The 18,422-nt window shown below is 41.5% G+C and overlaps 1 protein-coding gene across 2 annotated transcripts in view; it reads left to right on the top strand.

The window, feature by feature from the left end:
• Positions 1-2,171: 2,171 nt before the first annotated feature.
• The window catches only part of arhgap10 (Rho GTPase activating protein 10), a 194,810-nt gene continuing 178,559 nt past the window's right edge, over positions 2,172-18,422 (top strand). Inside the window, exon 1 of one of the 2 annotated variants that reach the window (XM_087974804.1) lies at positions 2,172-2,514. In XM_087974804.1, coding sequence (XP_087830930.1) covers positions 2,361-2,514 — 154 coding nt within the window. In that variant the 5' untranslated portion in view covers positions 2,172-2,360. The remainder of the gene's footprint in view (positions 2,515-18,422) is intronic. The other variant, XM_087974745.1, reaches the window with a different exon arrangement.

Below are 18,422 nucleotides of genomic sequence, written 5' to 3'. Positions count from 1 at the left end.
GAGTTAACAGAATTGAATGGGATTGAACTGAACTGAACTGAGTGGAACTGAAGTGAATCAAATTGAACGGAACAAAATGGAACTGAGCTAAATTGAATTGAAATGGACGGAACTGAATTGAACACAATTGAATTGAACTGAACAGACCTGAACTGAGCTGAATTGAACTACACTGAATTGACTGAACTGAAATTAACTGAAACGAATTGCATAATGTAACACATGTATTGGGCCAAGCAGTGGAATGTGGTGTAAAATTCCAAGCAGTGGAATGTGGTGAAACGGTTAAAAATTATGTCCCAATACATGTGTGAATCTAACCGGAATGGAGGTGTTGCTTAGTCCCGTGTGAATCTTCTTATCTGTATGTAACCAGAATGGAATGTGTTTTTTAGCCTTGCTCTGCTGTTCACATGAATGTTTATATCTGGAAAAGAATAAAAAGCTGGAAAAGTCTCCAGTTCGGTGAGTCTGCTCCGGGGTTACGTTTAACCGCCGAGCGTGGGTTGTTGGCAACCGCTCTACAAGAACTGACGGCTCCCAGTTTTTGTAACATGTAGAGTGAGCATAAACCAGACCCGTTGTGCGACACTGCGGGGAATAAAATGCCCATATTCTAGCAGTCTCGCCTCTTGGTCGTTTGTTCTGTGTCAGACTACTCTCCTACGAACCTGACCTTGAGAATTTTTTAAAACAGTTCGAGAGCAGAGAATGTGTGTATGTGAGAGAGAGTGTGTGTGAGAGTGTGTGTGTGTGAGTAGAGAATGTGTGTATGTGAGAGAGAGTGTGTGAGAGAGTGTGTGTGTGAGAGAGTGTGTGTGAGAGAGAGTGTGTGTGTGAGAGTGTGTGTGCGAGAGCAGAGAATGTGTGTATGTGAGAGAGAGTGTGTGTGTGTGTGTGTGTGTAGAGAATGTGTGTATGTGAGAGAGAGTGTGTGTGTGAGTGGAGAATGTGTGTGAGAGAGAGTGTGTGAGAGAGTGTGTGAGAGAGAATGTGTGTGTGTGTGAGAGAGAATGTGTGTGTGTGTGAGTAGAGAATGTGTGTGTGAGAGAGTGTGTGTGTGTGAGAGAGAGTGTGTGTGTGAGAGAGAGTATGTGTGTGTGAGAGTAGAGAATGTGTGTATGTGAGAGAGAGAGTGTGTGTGAGAGTGTGTGTGTGAGAGTGGAGAATGTGAGAGAGTGTATGTGTGAGTGGAGAATGTGTGTATGTGAGATAGAGTGTGTGTAAGAGAGAGAGTGTGTGTGAGAGAGTGTGTGTGAGAGTAGAGAATGTGTGTGAGAGAGAGTGTGTGTGTGAGAGAGAGTGTGTGTGTGTGAGAGTAGAGAATGTGTGTATGTGAGAGAGTGTGTGTGTGAGAGAGAGTGTGTGTGAGTGGAGAATGTGTGTATGTGAGATTGTGTGTGAGAGAGAGAGTGTGTGTGAGAGAGTGTGTGCATGAGAGTAGAGAATGTGTGTATGTGAGAGAGTGTGTGTATGTGAGAAAGAGAGTGTGTGTGAGAGAGTGTGTGAGAGTGTGTGTGTGAGAGTAGAGTGTGTGAGAGAGAGTGAGAGTGTGTGTGTGAGTAGAGAATGTGTGTGAGTGTGTGAGAGTGTGTGTGAGGAGAGAGTGTGTGAGAGAGTAGAGAGTGTGATAGAGAGTAGAGAGTGTGAGAGAGTAGAGAGTGTGAGAGTGAGTGTGTGTGTGTGTGAGTAGAGATTGTGAGAGTGTGTGTGTGAGAGTAGAGAGTGAGTGAGAGAGAGTAGAGAGTGTGTGAGATAGAGTAGAGTGAGAGAGAGTAGAGAGTGTGAGAAAGAGTAGAGAGTGTGAGAGAGAGAGTGAGAGTGTGTGTGTGAGTAGAGAGTGTGAGAGTGAGTGTGTATGTGAAAGTGTGTGTGAGAGTAGAGTGTGAGTGAGTGTGAGTAGAGAATGTGTGTGAGTAGTGTGAGAGAGTGAGTGTGTGTGTGAGATTGTGTGAGTAGTGAGTGTGTGTGTGTGAGAGAGTAGAGAGTGTGAGAGTGAGTGAGAGTAGAGAGTGTGAGAGTGAGTGTGTGTGAGAGAGAGTAGAGAGAGAGTGTGTGTGTGAGAGAGAGAGCTCCGCCCTCATTCCCTGGACTGCCCCAGAATTAGGGGCTGGAGCCGCAACAAACGCTTTGTAACTCTCGCCTGGATACTTTGTTGCGAGCGCTCTTATCCCTGAGAGCCTGAGGATCCCCTCTGGCCGTCCCTCCCTCCCTCTCCCCACACACACACACAGACACAGAGAGCGCCCCTGGAGCTGCTTCCTGAGAAGCTCGGGGTGCTGCCTTTTCGCTGCTCTGTCCCCCCCCCCCACCCCCCACCTTGGGTCACCGCAGCAAGATTATCGAGAAGGCGGGAAGTAATGGGTTTGCAGCCCCTGGAGTTCAGTGACTGTTACCTGGGGAGACCTTACTTTTGGGAAAGGTTGAGAGCACACGAAGCCGAATTGGAAAAGACCAACAAGTTCATTAAGGAGTTGCTGAAGGATGGCAAAGCGCTGATCGCAGCCAACAAGGGTAAGTGAGTGAACTTGGGCTGGCCCAGCTTCTACCGGCGGGCTCGGATTGTGGGTGAGCTCAGTCAGGGCCCGCTGCTGAGAGCTGGGAAAGATGTTCACTATTGAACAAGCCCCCACCACCCCCCCCCCCCCCCCAGACTCATCGAATACTTGTGATTTAAACACGAACAAATTGTCAGTTCACTGAGTGCCGTAAACTTCAGTTTAAAAGGGCATTGCATATCCTGAAAATGTTCTGAAGCAGATCTTGGGGAAAGAAGGTGTTGAATGTGATTGTTTATTTTGTTCGCCAATCAGCTCTCTTCTTTCTGTGCATTCTCACTGCATTTCCCATCCATTGGAAATGTTTTCAATGTGTCAGGGATTTCAGGATGCCTTATACAGTGCATTTGGCAGACTGCACTCTAAGTATTGTGAATATTCTTTGGACATAAAGAGGAACATTCCTATCCTAGATTTAAATATCTGGAAAGAAAGACTGGTAGCTGTTTAGATTTTCATGTTTAATCAACGTCTCAAAGCTCTTTACAGCTAATGAAGTGCTGATATTTTGTGGGAGAAGATGGAGTTATAACGACTGAGGCATTTGGATGGATATATGAATAGGAAGGGTTTGGAGGGATATGGGCCGGGTGCTGGCAGGTGGGACTGGATTGGGTTGGGATAACTGGTCGGCATGGACGGGTTGGACCGAAGGGTCTGTTTCCGTGCTGTACATCTCTATGACTGAGTCGAAAAACTTCAGCCTGCAGAGGAGGAGAGAGACTCAGCGCTTTGGTTATAGTTGTGCAACAAACTTTTTTAAAGAAAAGCAATTCTTCAAAGTGTAATTAAAACACTCTGAGGTGTTTCTGAAATCTCAGCACATCTCTTCCACCATTTTCAAAAATCTCACGTAAACAAAGTTTAAGTGTGGAGAGAAAGCAGCTTTCCAGTGTGTCTCACTAACTTGGAGTTTTTCGAAGAAGTAACAAGGAGAATTGATGAGGGCAGAGCAGTGGACATGATCTATATGGATTTCAGTAAGGAGTTCGACAAGATTCCTCATGGTAGACTGGTTAGCAAGGTGAGACCACATAGGATACATGGTGAACAATTTGACACATAACTAGTGTGAAAGTGGAAGACAGAGGAGGGTGGTGGAGGGTTGTTTTTCAGACTGGAGGCCTGTGACCAGTGGTGTACCACAAGGATTGGTGCTGGATCCACTGCTTTTCATTATTTATATAAATGATTTGGATGTGAACATGGGAGGTCCAGTTAGTAAGTTTGCAGATGACACCAAACTTGGAGGTGTAGTGGACAGCGAAGAAGGTTACCTCAGGGTGCAATGGGATCTTGATCAGATGGGCCAACGGGCTGAGAAGTGGCAGATGGAGTTTAATTTAGATAAAGTATGAGGTGCTGCATTTTGGAAAGGCAAATCAGGGACTTTTAGGGTGAGTGGGTAAGGTCCTGGGGAGTTTTGATGAACAAAGAGATCTTGGAGTACAGTTTCATAGCTCCTTGAAAGTGGAGTCGCAGGGAGACAGAATAGTGAAGAAGGTGTTTGGTATGCTTTCCTTGATTAGTCAGTACATTGAGTATAGGAGTTGGGAGGTCATGTTGTGGCTATACAGGACATTGATTAGGCCACTATTGGAATACTGTATGCAGTTCTGGTAGCCTTGCAATAGGAAGGATGTTGTGAAACTTGAAAGGGTTCAGAAAAGATTTACAAGGATGTTGCCAGGGTTGGAGGGTTTGAGCTACAGGGGGAGGCTGAACAGGCTGGGGCTGTTTTCCCTGGAGCATCAGAGGCTGAGAGGTGACCTTATAAAGGTTAATAAAATCATGAGGGGCATGGGTAAGATAAATAGGCAAGGTCTTTTCCCTGGGGTCAGGGAGTCCAAAACTAGAGGGTATAGGTTTAAGATGAGAGGGACAAGATTTAAAAGGGATCTGAGGGGCAACATTTTCATGCAGAGGGTGGTGCATGTATGGAAGGAGAAGAGGAAGTGGTGGAGACTGGTTCCAACATTTAAAGTCATCTGGATGGATAAATGAATAGGAAGGGTGTAGTGGGATATGGGCCAAATGCTGGCAATTATTAGAATTATTTCAGATATCTGATCAGCGGGGATGAGTTGGACTGAAGGGTCTGCAGATGCTGCCAGACCTGCTGAGTTTCTCAAGCAATTTCTGTTTTTGCTTCAGATTTTCAGCATCCCCAGTTCTTTGGTTTTGAGATGATGGAATAATGTTCGCTTGGCTGGATGAGTGTATCCCAGGAAATGCTCCAAAAGCTCAACACCATTCAGGGCAAAGCAGCTGCTTGAATGGAATCCAGTCCATCGTGCATTGTGGCTGCATTGTTTACAACCTACAAGGTGCAGTTCAGCAACTGCTAAGGTATCTGTGATCTCATCTTCCAAACCCGCATGCTGTACTGCCTGGAAGAACAATGGTAACATACATAAGAATGACACAATCTGTAAGTTCCTCTTCACAGCATGTACAATCCTCACTTGGAACTATTTAAGTGTACGTTCTTCATTGGTGAGCCAACACCTTAGAATTCTGTAGCAACACAGCAAGGTCTGGAGCAGGTGAAGAAAACATCTAACCGCCATTATCTCAGATCAATTTGTGATGGCCAGTTATTACTGGTCCAGCTAACATTGCTTAAATCCTTTGAATAAATCACCAAAGCCAAGTGATAGTACAGGACTTGAAGATTGCAGTCCCTGTTGGCACACAGGGGACTGTGAAGCAAGTACTGCCTACTCATGGAGTTGCATCCAATACAAGTTGTTTACTTTTGTGTTTTGCAAATTGAGCCTGTAATGAGCAACCAATATGACATGTTAGCGAGTTTTGAGAAGATTTGTGGAAATAACATCATCAACCCAAACATATAAATAGAAAGCAGGAATTATCAAGCAGTGCTTCGCCTGAGGCCCACTGAAGATGTTACCTAGTAGGGTGATGAAACATCTGGAAATGAACCTCCCAGCCCGACGAGAAAACCTATACCCACAATGTTATTTGATTTGATCAGCCATTCACTGGGACGTAGAGCCTAAATAATTTGAAAAACATTTTAAGCAAGCTATTTCGGACTGCTAATATACAACGGTTATGTGTGATATTTTCCATTGATGGGGTGCTACCATCAGTCCGAAAAGATGTTCTGCCTGTCGCACAATTGAGCAATGTGCTGTATAAATAGCAGAGCACTTGCTTAACAATCCTAAGTGCACTCACAACTGCACTGAGGTGATTTATGATAATTAGTTGTGCTCACAACATAACTAATTTTTGTTAGCTCAAAGTAGCATATATGATTCCATGGGAACAATTCTCTGTAAACAAAAGGAATATATTCAAGACTTGCAACTTAGTTCCCTGTTGCTTTCTCCAGAGTAATGCCTCAGCCAATCAGCATTGGTTTGCAAACTAGTCATTACCCTCCTCCTTTTAAATTGTTCTGAATATTTGTAATTTTGGATTCTTGTGTTTATGCCAATGAGTGCAAGATAAAAAGCTTTGGGAAGATATTTCTCCTTTCAAATAACATTTAAAAGTAACTGTTCTCACACAATTACAAAATGTTGTGCTCTATCCAAAAAAATAATGGTGAAGGCAATGGAATATACTGAATTTGAGAAAAAAAATTTCTAGAAATGATATTTGTGTTAACTGCTGCTTTCTCTAAAATTATTTTGGATCTATTAATACAGTTAATAGGGGAGCTTTCCTGGATTACAGCAGAAACTACACTTCAGAAATGTTTAATTGGCTGGAAAAGACTTGAAAGTTGTGAAAAGTGCTTTATGAAAATAAATCATAGAATCCCTACAGAACAGATAGAGGCCATTTGGCCCTTCGGATCTGCACTGACCCTCTGAATAGCAACTCACCCAGACCCACTCTCCCGTTATATTCCTTTAAGCCCGCATATATTGTATCATGGTTTATCCACCTAACCTCCATATCCCTGAACACTACCGGGCAATATAGTACAGCCAGTCCACCTAACCTGCACATCTTTGGACTGTGGGAGGAAACTGGAACATCTGGCAGAAATTCAAGCAGACACAGGGAGAACGTGCAAACTTCACACATACAGTCACCTGAGGTTGAGAATTGAACCCGGGTCCCTGGCACTGTGAGGCAGCAGTGCTGACCACTGAGCCACCTGTAGCTTTGCAAATCTATACTAAGGAACTTGCGAAATTTACTTTAATAAAAATAATTTTTAACAGGAATACTGGTGAAATGTTTCACCTAATGAGTCCTCAGTGGTGCAGTTTCACTAAAGTGAAGTGGAGATGTATTTTACCTTGACATTTACACAAGCATTTACAATTGTACAATACACTTCATTATGTATTTTAGAAAGTATTTCGAGTCCCTCAGCTTTTTTTTGTTACAATAGGGTGTGTTTGGCTGGTGGGTTTGGAAACAGCTGTTTCAGATGAGCAGCATCATGACTCATTTGAGCTGTAATAGTGGGTGTGACTATTGCATAAAACAGTAATTCCAAACGTTGTGTTGGCAGATTGAGTAAAACATGGGTGAGTGTAACAGTGAAGCACAAGCAAATGAGTCAGTGTCAAAGACAGGAATTATGTGGGATTTAATGATGGACCACATTGGGTATTGTGGCAAATGCGCACTCATTTAAGAGAAACTTGATCGTCTTGATCTGTGAGCAAAGAAGTGCAGATACATTTTAATATCAGGAAATGTAAGTTTATGAAATTAAGGAGCAGGAGAGTTAACGTGGATACTATCAAGATGCTGTTCTTGGGCTGTTTCTCAAACAGCATACAAAGTTCTGAGATATATAGCAGGAGATTCAAAATAAACCCAGAGAGAGAATTGTAAAATTCTATCTTACTCTGATATTTGACCTCCACTTGGCAAACTGGATACCACATAGGTCTCTTTATTTCAAAAGACGATGCTACTATTGGAAGGAATAGAGAGAGGGACTATGGCTGATTTCAGAGTTTAGAGGAATAATGTTTATGGAGAGAATAATTACATTGGTTATTTTGAATAATGAGTGCAGATATACTCTTTTGTTTTAGTGTTTTTCAGCAAAGTAATTCCAAGTGGCCTCTCCTGTTTACAAAGGGTCATATTTACTAATTTAAAACTGCAATAGGAAATGCCTAAGAAGCCTTTAACTATACAGAATAAATTAACAGTATAGATGGTAGGCCAATAAACTTTAATGGTTTTCAATAAAGAACTGGACAGGCTGTTTCAACAATTCAGGATAGCATTGTGGGTAATGATAACCAGAGGGTGACATGCAGAAACATAGCATGCAAACATAAAGCATCAGTATATAAAATCAAATTGGAAAAAATGGCAAATAAGACAGCAGTAAAACATGTTTATCTGAATGTTTGTTGCATTTCTAACAGTGTAGATGAATTGAAAGTACAAGTGGAAATAAATGAAAATGTATGAAAACTACCATAGAGACACACTTGCAAAATTACCAGGACAAAAATCGTTAAACAGCCAGGACATTTGATAATGTAGAAAAACAAGATTATTGAACGGGAAGGTAGGGTAATTTGAAGATGGGATCGATTCAGTTGTGAGAAATGATATTGATTTAGAGGATCGAGCTATAGGATTGGGTGAAGAATATGAAATAGTAAGGAAAGGAAGTCCCTGTTGGGAATGGTCTATAGACTACCTGGCAGAAGTGGCGCTGAGGGGTGTATACATCAAGAAATAATAGGGGCTTGTATGAAAGGTGCTAGAATAATTGTGGGTGATTGGACAAATCAAATTGGCAAAGATCACCTGGAGGATAAGGTCATAGAATGTATTTGGATGAGTTTCTACGAATAATATGTCTTAGAAGCAAGTGGGATGTGGGCAACTTTAGACCTGGTAATGTGACAGGGTTAATAAATGACTTCACAGTCAAGGATTCTCTTGGTAAGAGTGGTCACAGTACAATAGAACTTCATTTTCAGTTTGAAGGTGAGAAATTTATGTCTGAAACTGTCTTAAACATAAATAAACATAATTGCCAAGGTATGCAGTGAAGTGGGGCAATAGGTTAAAAGGTGAGAGGGTACAGAAGCAATGGCAAACATCAAATAAGATATTTCATCACTCTTAATGTGGAAGTATTCCAGAGAGAGAGGTGGGGTGGGAGAAGGGGGTGGGGGAGGCTGTGTGGAGGATGCATCCTTCACAAAGCACATCCCAATAACAATCGAAAAGGAAAGGAAGAAATTGAGCAGAATCACCAGACTGGGAAAGCCAGTGGGGTAAAGGCCGGTGATTATGCCCTCTGGACTTAATGGCCACCACCCAAGTGTCAAAAAGCAGACAAGGTGGATGCAGTGGCTGTAAACTTCCAACATTTCCAAGATTCTGGAAAGATCACAGTGGATTGAGAAACAGCACCTTTTGTTTTGATTGGCCACTTTGCAACTTTCCAAATTCAACATTGAGTTTAACACTTTCAAATCGTAAACACTACCCTCCCATTATAAATTCCACTTCTTTGCATATTTTGTTTGCAGAAGTAGAGCATTTGCTTGAGACACATACTTTGTTCTTAGCTTATTTTCTGGCCACATCACTGTTTGCTTTGGCACTGTAAGGTCAACTTTTCTTTCATTCAATTTTTTTCTTTCACCCAGCCTCTCCTGTCTTCCAGCATATCATTGACATTCCTTTTGTCCTTGTCCATCCACCCCTTCACTGAAGCCGATGACATCTAGCTTTTCTAGTTCTGATGAAATCATATTAGTCTGCAACAGAAATTGTTTCTGTCCACATACGCTGCCAGAACTAAGTGTTTCTAGCATTTTCTGTTCCCATTTCAGGTGACCATTATTCATTTTATGCTGCTTTTCGATTCTTTAACTTTCATATTCTTTTGGTAATATGGTATCCAAAGCCACTGCTAATCTTACAAATGCATCCAAACTAAAGTTAGGCACTTGTTCAACATTTGTATTCTATATCCTTGTATGGCTCTATTGTCTTCTGCTACCACCCAATGCCTTGCTATTTGTATTTGAGGTCTATTTTTCTTTCCTGATTTTTGTTTCCAAAATATGAGACTTCACATGGAAAGAGTTATAATAAAATGATCAATAACATTTCACTGGAGTATCAGGAAATGAATTTTATTACAGAGCCACACAAGGTGATATTGGGACAAAGATGTAGGCTTTAAAATGTGTTATAGAGAGAGGACTACAAAAGCAGAGAACTATAGGGAGAGGTTTCAAGGGTTTAGTGCATCAGCACTTGGAGGAAGCGTTGGCTATAGGTTTAAAATGTCATATGAGTATGAAACCAGAATTGGAGGAAAGCCGCAAGTTCAAATCACAGCAGTTCAGAGGGTATGAGGTCATGGAATGTTTTGAAACCAGGGTGTGAATTTTAAAGTTGGGAGGTTGGCAGGCTGTTCATCTCGAGCAAGGATGGGTGAACAGGACATGACGTGAATAAGAAAATGGGCAATAGATACTTAAATGAGCCAAGTTACGTCATGTAAAAGATTGACAGCCCTCTAGGAGAGCATCAGAATAGTCAAGACTTGAGATAACATAAATTTGGATAAAGATTTCTTCAGATGAGTTGAGGAAAGGGTGGAGTTAGGTAATGTTATGCTAATTTAAATGGATGATTTTGGTGACTGAAGTGGATATGTGGTCAGATCATCGTGGGACAAAATATGACAAAAGATGGAGAATACACCATTTCAGCTTCAGCGTGCTTGTCATTTGGAGGGATGGATTCATTCTGAAACAGACTTTGTAAGAAGAACTGAAATTATCCACTTTCCCAATATCTAATTATATTTAATTAGATGTAAGAAATACTTGAATCATTAATTTGTGAATAGCTTGCAATCAGGCATTGAGTTAATTATGGCTGAACATATGGATTTATTTAAACTGTTGCATCTTGTGTGAAACCCGATTAAATGTTTCCATTAGATTGAGCAATATGCAACCATGCAAAGTAGGATATAGTGAAATTCTCCTCATCCTTACCCCTTCTGAATGAAATAGAGTGGAATGACGTACATATGACAGTGTTCATATTCGGATATTCTAGGGTTCAAATGTTCTTGGTTGTTATTTTAGGATTTTCATGATAGTGCTATTCTTAATGGACACACATCATATAATCGGGTCATGTTCGACTGATTGCTTTAAATTCTTTGTTGAATAAAGGATGTGGTGTATTTGAATTTTCTGAACATTTGAGCAAGTACCTCATTATCAAAATGAATGCAAGAGCAATGAGGAGCACGCAAAGGAGATTTATGATCAGGGCAGAAATGAAAATGTGTTGTTGGAAAAGCGCAGCAGGTCAGGCAGCATCCAAGGAGCAGGAGAATCGACGTTCAGAAGAAGGGCTCATGCCCGAAACATCGATTCTCCTGCTCCTTGGATGCTGCCTGACCTGCTGCGCTTTTCCAGCAACACATTTTCAGCTCTGATCTCCAACATCTGCAGTCCTCACTTTCCCCTTATGATCAGGGCAACAAATAATCGGCGACTCTATACAGCAGAGAAACAGGCTATTTGGCTCATCACTTCCGTGTCAGCTCTCTGCAAGAGCAACTCAGCTGGTCCAACTCCTCTTTCTGCATTTTCTCTGTCGCCATGCAATTTTTTTTCTCTTCAGGTAATTAACTGCCTGCACCATCCTCAGGTTGTGCATACCAGGTCCAAGCCACACACTGCAAAAATATATCTCATCTCATGTTGCTGTTGCTTCTTTTGCCAGTCACCTTAAGCTGTTGCAATCTGGTTCTCTGCCCATAGAGGCAGTGTCTCTCTATTTAGTTTGTCCCGATCCCTCATTATATTGAGTACCCTTCTCAAATCTCAACTTTCTCTTGAAAGAGAAAAGCCTCTGCTTCTCCAATCTGTGCAACAGAAGTCTCATGCCTGAAATCGTTCTCTAAGATTTTTCCTGTACCTTTTCCCTTGCCCCTGCATTTTCTCTAAACATGTAGGGTGGCACAGTGGCCCAGTGGTTAGCACTGCTGCCCCACAGCACCAGGGTCCCAGGTTTGATTCCACCCTCTGGCGACTGTCTGTGTGGAGGTTGCACATTCTCCCCGTGTCTGCGTGGGTTTCCTCCCACAGTCCAAAGATGTGGTCAGTTGAATTGGCCATGCTAAATTGCCCATAATGTTAGATGCATTAGTCAGAGGGGGGTGGGTTACTCTTCGGAGGGTCGGTGTGGACTTGTTGGGCTGAAGGGCCTGTTTCCACACTGTAGGGAATCTAATCTAATTTAAAAATGTAGTGTTTTGAATTGGGAAAAATGCTCCAATTGAGACCAAACCATAAAGGGGTCATTATAATATGCATATGGTCACAGAAATTTGAGGGTGCATACATGAGGATCAATGGTCGGCACAACATCATGGGCTGAAGGGCCTGTACTGTTCTATGTTCTATAACACCCTTGCTTTTGTACTCCCTTAACATATTTATTTATAAATCCAAGCCTCTTGCATCACTTGTTAAACACTTAGCCATTTTGCTCTTCCACTGCAAGGTGAGGACATATACCCTGGTCCCTTTGCCCCTGCCCCCATTTTTACCCTTATACGCTTTATTTCACATACGGTCTTTTTGTCCTTCCAAACAGTGTCTAACTGTTCACACTTCTCTGTGATGAGTTTCAGTGGTCTTTGTTTTCTAACACTCAGCCGACATCATCTCTGTACTGCCACTCCCTCTTTCAGGATTTGAATTCTTCTGACACCAATGTAGCACTTGATCAGACATGTTTGAAAGCATGTATACACCCCATCATCTCCATTACCCTCTTCAACGCTCCTTTACATTATCAAAAAACTGAGTCAAATTAGTTGCACATGATTTGCTTTCAACAAATCCAGCTTGGTCTTTCTTCGTTAACCCACATTGTTTAAGGGATTAATAATTTTGCTACAAAAGCTTTTCTGCCACTGTGGTTAGATTGAATCACTGGCTTCTCATTGCTTACCGTTGCACCATTTATTGAAAGAAGGTGAAACACTCGTAATTCTCTAGTCCTTTTACATAACCACTGTATTTGAGGAAGATTGGAGGCCATTAGGTTAGATTCCCTACAGTGTGGAAACAGGCCCTTCGGCCCAACAAGTCAACACTGACTCTCGGAACAGTAACCCTGTAGGGACTAAAGCACCTAACATTATGGACAATTTAGCATGGCCAATTTATCTAACCTGCACATCTTTGGACTGTGGGAAGAATCCGGAGCACCCGGAGGAAACCCATGCAGACATGGGGAGAACGTGCAAACTCCACACAGACAGTCGCCCAAGGCTGGAATCGAACCTAGGTCCCTGGTGCTGTGAGGCTGCAGTGCTAACCACTGAGCCAGCGTGCCACCCTACTTTGGCAATTTCCACCCTTACTTCCATCAATACAGTTGGATTCATCTAATTGGAACCTTGTGATTGGTCAACTTTAAGTACAGCCAGTCATTCTACTACCTCTGCATTATCAATTTCTAAAACACCCACTTCATCTTTCACTCTGTTCTCGCAGTGTTGTCCTTGGTAAAGGCTGATGTGGAGACTCATTTAGTACCTCAGCCATGCCTACTGTCTCTCTTCATAAATCACCTTTTAGATCCGTCAGCAATCCTACTCTATTTACCAATTTTTATTTACCTCTGTGCTTATACAGGGCATTTGGATTCCTTTTTAAGTTAGTGACCAGTCTCTTCTCATAATTTCTCTTTGTTCCTGTTGTTTTTATTTTCGCTCTGAGCCTTGTTCTCACTCATATTTTCGGCTTAACATCTGGTTTTCAGTTCCATCGTGCTCTTTACCTGTTTTTGTATGATAGGTGCTCTGGCTCAGTTTGTTTTGTCTTCCTCCTTCCCAGGAATGTACCCCAACTCAATTTGAACTTTCTTCTTATTCACTGCAGTTCATTGTTTAATTACAGTTTTGTCTGGCCAAAATATACTTCTACTTGACATGAACAGTGTCTGTTCTCACTGCGTTGAAATTGGCCATTCTCCCATTCAACACTTTTGTTCTAGATAGCTCCTTGTACTTTTCCATTGCTAAACTAAATCTTACATTAGAAACCATCTCAACAAATCATGAGAAATTTTGAAAAAATAGATGATATTTTCTGAGCGCATCAGGTTAATGAGGCAGAGGACATTAAGACATGTTGAAATATTTGCAGCATTTAGCAGGATAAATTATGAAATATTTTCTTCCTTGACTGGAATGTCAGTTTGAAGTTCTAAATTGGAGAAAGGCCAATTTTGACGGTATTAGGCAAGAACTTTCAAAAGCTGATTGGGGGCAGATGTTCGCAGGTAAAGGGACGGCTGGAAAATGGGAAGCCTTCAGAAATGAGATAACAAGAATCCAGAGAGAGTATGTTCCTGTCAGGGTGAAAGGAAAGACTGGTAGGTATAGGAAATGCTGGATGACTAGAGAAATTGAGGGTTTGGTTAAGAAAAAGAAGGAAGCGTAGGTCAGGTGTAGACAACAGAGATCAGGTGAATCTTCAGAAGTGTATAAATGCAGTAGGAGTACACTTAAGAGGGAAATCAGGAGGGCAAGAAGGAGACATGAGCTAGCTTTGACAAATAGGGTTAAGGAGAATCCAAAGAGTTTTTATAAATACATTAAGGACAAAAAGCTAACCAGGGAGAGAACAGGGCCCCTCAAAGATCAGCAAGGCAGCCTATGTATGGGGATGGGGGAGATACTAAACAATTTTTTGCGTCAGTGTTTACTGTGGAGAAGGACATCGAAGATACAGAATATGGGGAAATAGATGGTGAGACCTTAAAAAAAAAGGTCCACATTACAAAGGAGGTGGTGCTGGATATCTTGAAATGCATAAAAGTGAATAAATCTCCAGAACCTGATCAGGTGTACCCTAGAATTCTGTGGGAAGCTCGGGAGGTGATTGCTGGGATCCTTGCTTAAGACATTTGTATCATCGATAGTCACAGGTGAGGTGCCAGTTTGGCACTGGAGTTTGGCTAACATGGTGCCACTATTTAAAAAGGGTGGTAAAGAAAAGCCAAGGAACTATGGACCGGTGAACCTGACGTCAGTGGTGGGCAAGTTGTTGGAGGGAATCCTGATGGACAGGATGTACATGAATTTGGAAAGGCAAGGACTGATTAGGGATAGTCACCATGGCTTTGTGCGTGGGAAATCATGTCTCGCAAACTTGATTGAGTTTTCTGAAGACATAACAAAGAGGATTGATGAGGGCAGAGCGGTGGATGTGATCTATATGGACTTCAGTAGGGCATTTGACAAGGTTCCTCATGGTAGACTGGTTAGCAAGGTTAGATCTCACGGAATACAGGGAGAACTAGCCATTTGGATACAGAACTGGCTCAAAGGTAGAAGACAGAGGGTTGTGGTGGTGGGTTGTTTTTCAGACTGGAGGCCTATGACCAGTGGAGTGCCACAAGGATCGGTGCTGGGTCCACTACTTTTCAGCATTTCATATAAATGATTTGGAGGTGAACATAAGAAGTATAGTTCGTACGTTTGCAGATGACACCAAAATTGGAAGAGTAGTGGACAGCGAAGGTTACCTTAGATTACAACAGGATCTTGATCAGATGGGCCAATGGGCTGAGAAGTGGCAGATGGAGTTTAATTTCGATAAATGCGAGGTGCTGCATTTTGGAAAAGCAAGTCAGGGCAGGACTTATACACTTAATGGTAAGGTCCTGGGGAATGTTGCTGAACAAAGAGACCTTCGATTGCAGGTTCATAGCTCCTTGAAAGTGGAGTCTCAGGTGGATTGGACAGTGAAGAAAGTGCTTAGTATGCTATTCTTTATTGGTCAGAGTATTGGGTACAGGCGTTGGGAGGACATGTTGCGGCTGCAGAGGACATTGGTTAGGCCACTGTTGGAATATTGTGTGCAATTCTGGTCTCCTTCCTATCGGAGGGTTGTTGTGAAACTTGAAAGGGTTCAGGAAAAAATAACAAGGATGTTGCCAGTGTTGGAGGATTGAGCTATAGGGAGAGGCTGAATAGGTTGGGGCTGTTTTCCCTGGAGCGTCGGAGGCTGAGGGGTGACCTTATAGACGTTTATAAAATCATGAGGGGCATGGATAGGGTAAATAGACAAAGTCTTTTCCCTGGGTTGGGTGAGTCCAGAACTGGAGGGGTTAGGTGAGAGGGGACAGATTTAAAAGGGATCTAAGGGGGGCATTTTTCATGTAAAGGATGTCCCATGTATGGAATGAGCTGCTAGAGGATGTGGTGGAGGCGTACAATTGCAACATTTAATAGGTATCTGGATGGATATGTGAATAGGAAGGGCTTGGAGGGATATGAGGCAAGTGCTGGCAAATGAGACTAGATTAGGTTGGGATATCTGGTTGGCATGGAGAAGTTGGACCGAATGGTCTGTTTCTCTCCTGTACATCTCTATGATTCTAGGTACATTGTAGCCACCATCTTCTTTCAAGGTAGAAATCTACAGTCCTGGATTGGCCTAATGTGGTTGACAGAAACTAATTTGTCATCAAATGAGGAGACTCTTGTCTTAGGCAGGGTGTTGTTAATCGCATGACAGCAATTAGGCATTTGTTGCAGTGATGTGATGGACATTTTTAGCGACTGAGCAAGAAATAGATGGTAGATCATAAATTCTTCTCTGCTAAGCTTAATGATGACCTCACAGATCTCTGTATTAACTCTTTCAGACCCTTACACTTGTATAAACAAATACCAAAAGTGGATAAGCTTGGATTGTCATGTTTCCATGTTGGCATTAACACAAGTTAGGTGCAATGTTTGAGAAAGACTTAAAAGTAATTTAAGTCCACATATAAAGATCCAAGTATTGGGATGAAGTGGTTGCTCCCAGGAAGCACTGCATACCTTTTCACATTTGTATCATTGTGTCTGGTATTCTATTGGATTTTCAAAGTTGTAGTGAAAGGGGAGAAAAACTTTCTGGCTGGGGAAAAGGATGATTAACTGATACAGAAAAACAATGGTTTTCGTCTACTATATCCAATTGACAGTCTTTCGGAAAATGCGATTGTAAGCCAGAATTAAGTGTATTATGAATTCCAGATATACATCACTTAGATTTCTGTAAACTGGACCTTTGTGAGAAAAAGTATCCAAATGTGTCTGGGCTTTCTGCCTTTTCCAGCCGTCTAGTAAAATGGACCAAACTTGAGCAGAACCAGATTGCTTTCTCATTAATGTAATACACATGGTTTTTATATTAGAAAAGTGAAACTTTGCTTCACATTATTTATCCTAAAAAAATTTTGAGTTTCAATCATTTTTTATGTAAGTAAATTAAAAACCCCCTTTCAACTGTAATAGATTCTGGAATGAATAAATATATTAGTTTTTTAAAAACAAATGCTCATCTAAGGTATGGCAGGTAACCTTGACATCAGGAGTGATCTGGTAAAATGATCTGATAAGTACTGTGATGGAAATGGTATCAAGTATAATGGTAAATGTGTCCCCTAACCATTTGTGATTTGTTATGATGAAAAGGGCAAAGAAAAATGAGTGGTGCTCAGTGTGCCCGAAACACCAACTTGCAAGTTTGATTTAGCACAATTGATGCAACGTTGGCTGAAAGTATCAACTGATAAAATGGATTAAAGCTGCTTGTAATTTTTGTAATTGTTTTTCTTCATATTAGTTTTTGCTTTGCATAGTTACACACAAAAATCTATTCAGCATATACTTGTTGTGTTTGTAGCTGCCAAAAACAGAACAAAACTTTACATTGTGTATACAGACTGCAAGCCAGTGAAGACATGAAACTTGGGATTTGATTGGTTTGACTTTGTGTTGCTAGGAAGGGGGGATATGTTTTCAGTGGTTCTAGCTGAGAATGTTTAAATTGTGACATGATTCCTCTTGTTTTCCGTGATCTCAGGGCAATGCAAGAACAAGACCATATGGCTGAACGCTTTATGATTTAACTGAACTTGCATGGCAACATATTGCACCCGCCTAGTAAATAAGTTTTGTGCATTTAAAAAAAACTACTACATGGTTCTCATCAGGAGTTTATTTGAGTATTTTTTCTTAATGCGTTTAGAGTTGGCATTTTTGAAAATTTCTAAGAAATGCGAGTGTTTTCTTAAATCTGTGCTGTACAAAATTGAGTTGATGTTCTCAGCTGTAGTCTGACCAATTATTCCCGTATATTCCAAGCAGTTGTTTAAAATTGCTGCGGTGCAGTGCAGTGGCACTATTAATAACTTTAGGAAGTTGAATTAAGTATTGGTTGTTCAAGGAATGAGACTGGAAAATTAATAATGAAAGCAAGGAAATGCCAGAGACTTTGAACAAATATTTTGCTGAAGACACTAAAAGCAACTGGATACTGGAACATTAGGGGTGAAAGGGAGGCAGGAACTTTAAACAATAGTTACCAATGAAGTACAAGGCAAAGTAATAGGAGTAAAGACTGACAGGACCCTTAAACTTGATGGCCTACATCCTATGGCTTCAGAAGTAATGGTTGAAGAGATATTTGATACATTTGCTATTATCTTCCAAAATATTTGAGAATCTCAAAACCTTCCTTTGATTGGTTATCTACAAATTTAAAATGGAGGGGGTCTTCATTGTTTGAAAAGGCTACAAACTGGTCCACAAAATAAGAGCTCATGGTGTCATGGGTAACATATTATTGTCATGGATAAGTGACTGTTTAGCCAATAGGGAACAGATAATGGGGATACATGGGTCTGACTGGTTGCCAGGCTGTGACTTGTGATGTGTTACAGCGTGACTACTGGCTCTCTGATATATCAACAGCCTGCAGTCAGTACTTTGGATGAGGTGATTGCATGTCTGGTGGTTATATTTGTTGAACGCAACAAGCTGTGCATGTGCATTTCGAA

Source organism: Chiloscyllium plagiosum, unplaced genomic scaffold (assembly GCF_037043375.1).
Source record: "Chiloscyllium plagiosum isolate Xiang-an unplaced genomic scaffold, Cpla_swu_hap1 HiC_scaffold_1, whole genome shotgun sequence".
Lineage (NCBI taxonomy): Eukaryota > Metazoa > Chordata > Chondrichthyes > Orectolobiformes > Hemiscylliidae > Chiloscyllium > Chiloscyllium plagiosum.
Note: the sequence above shows the minus strand (reverse complement) of the source record. Positions and strands in the feature narration are given on the sequence as shown.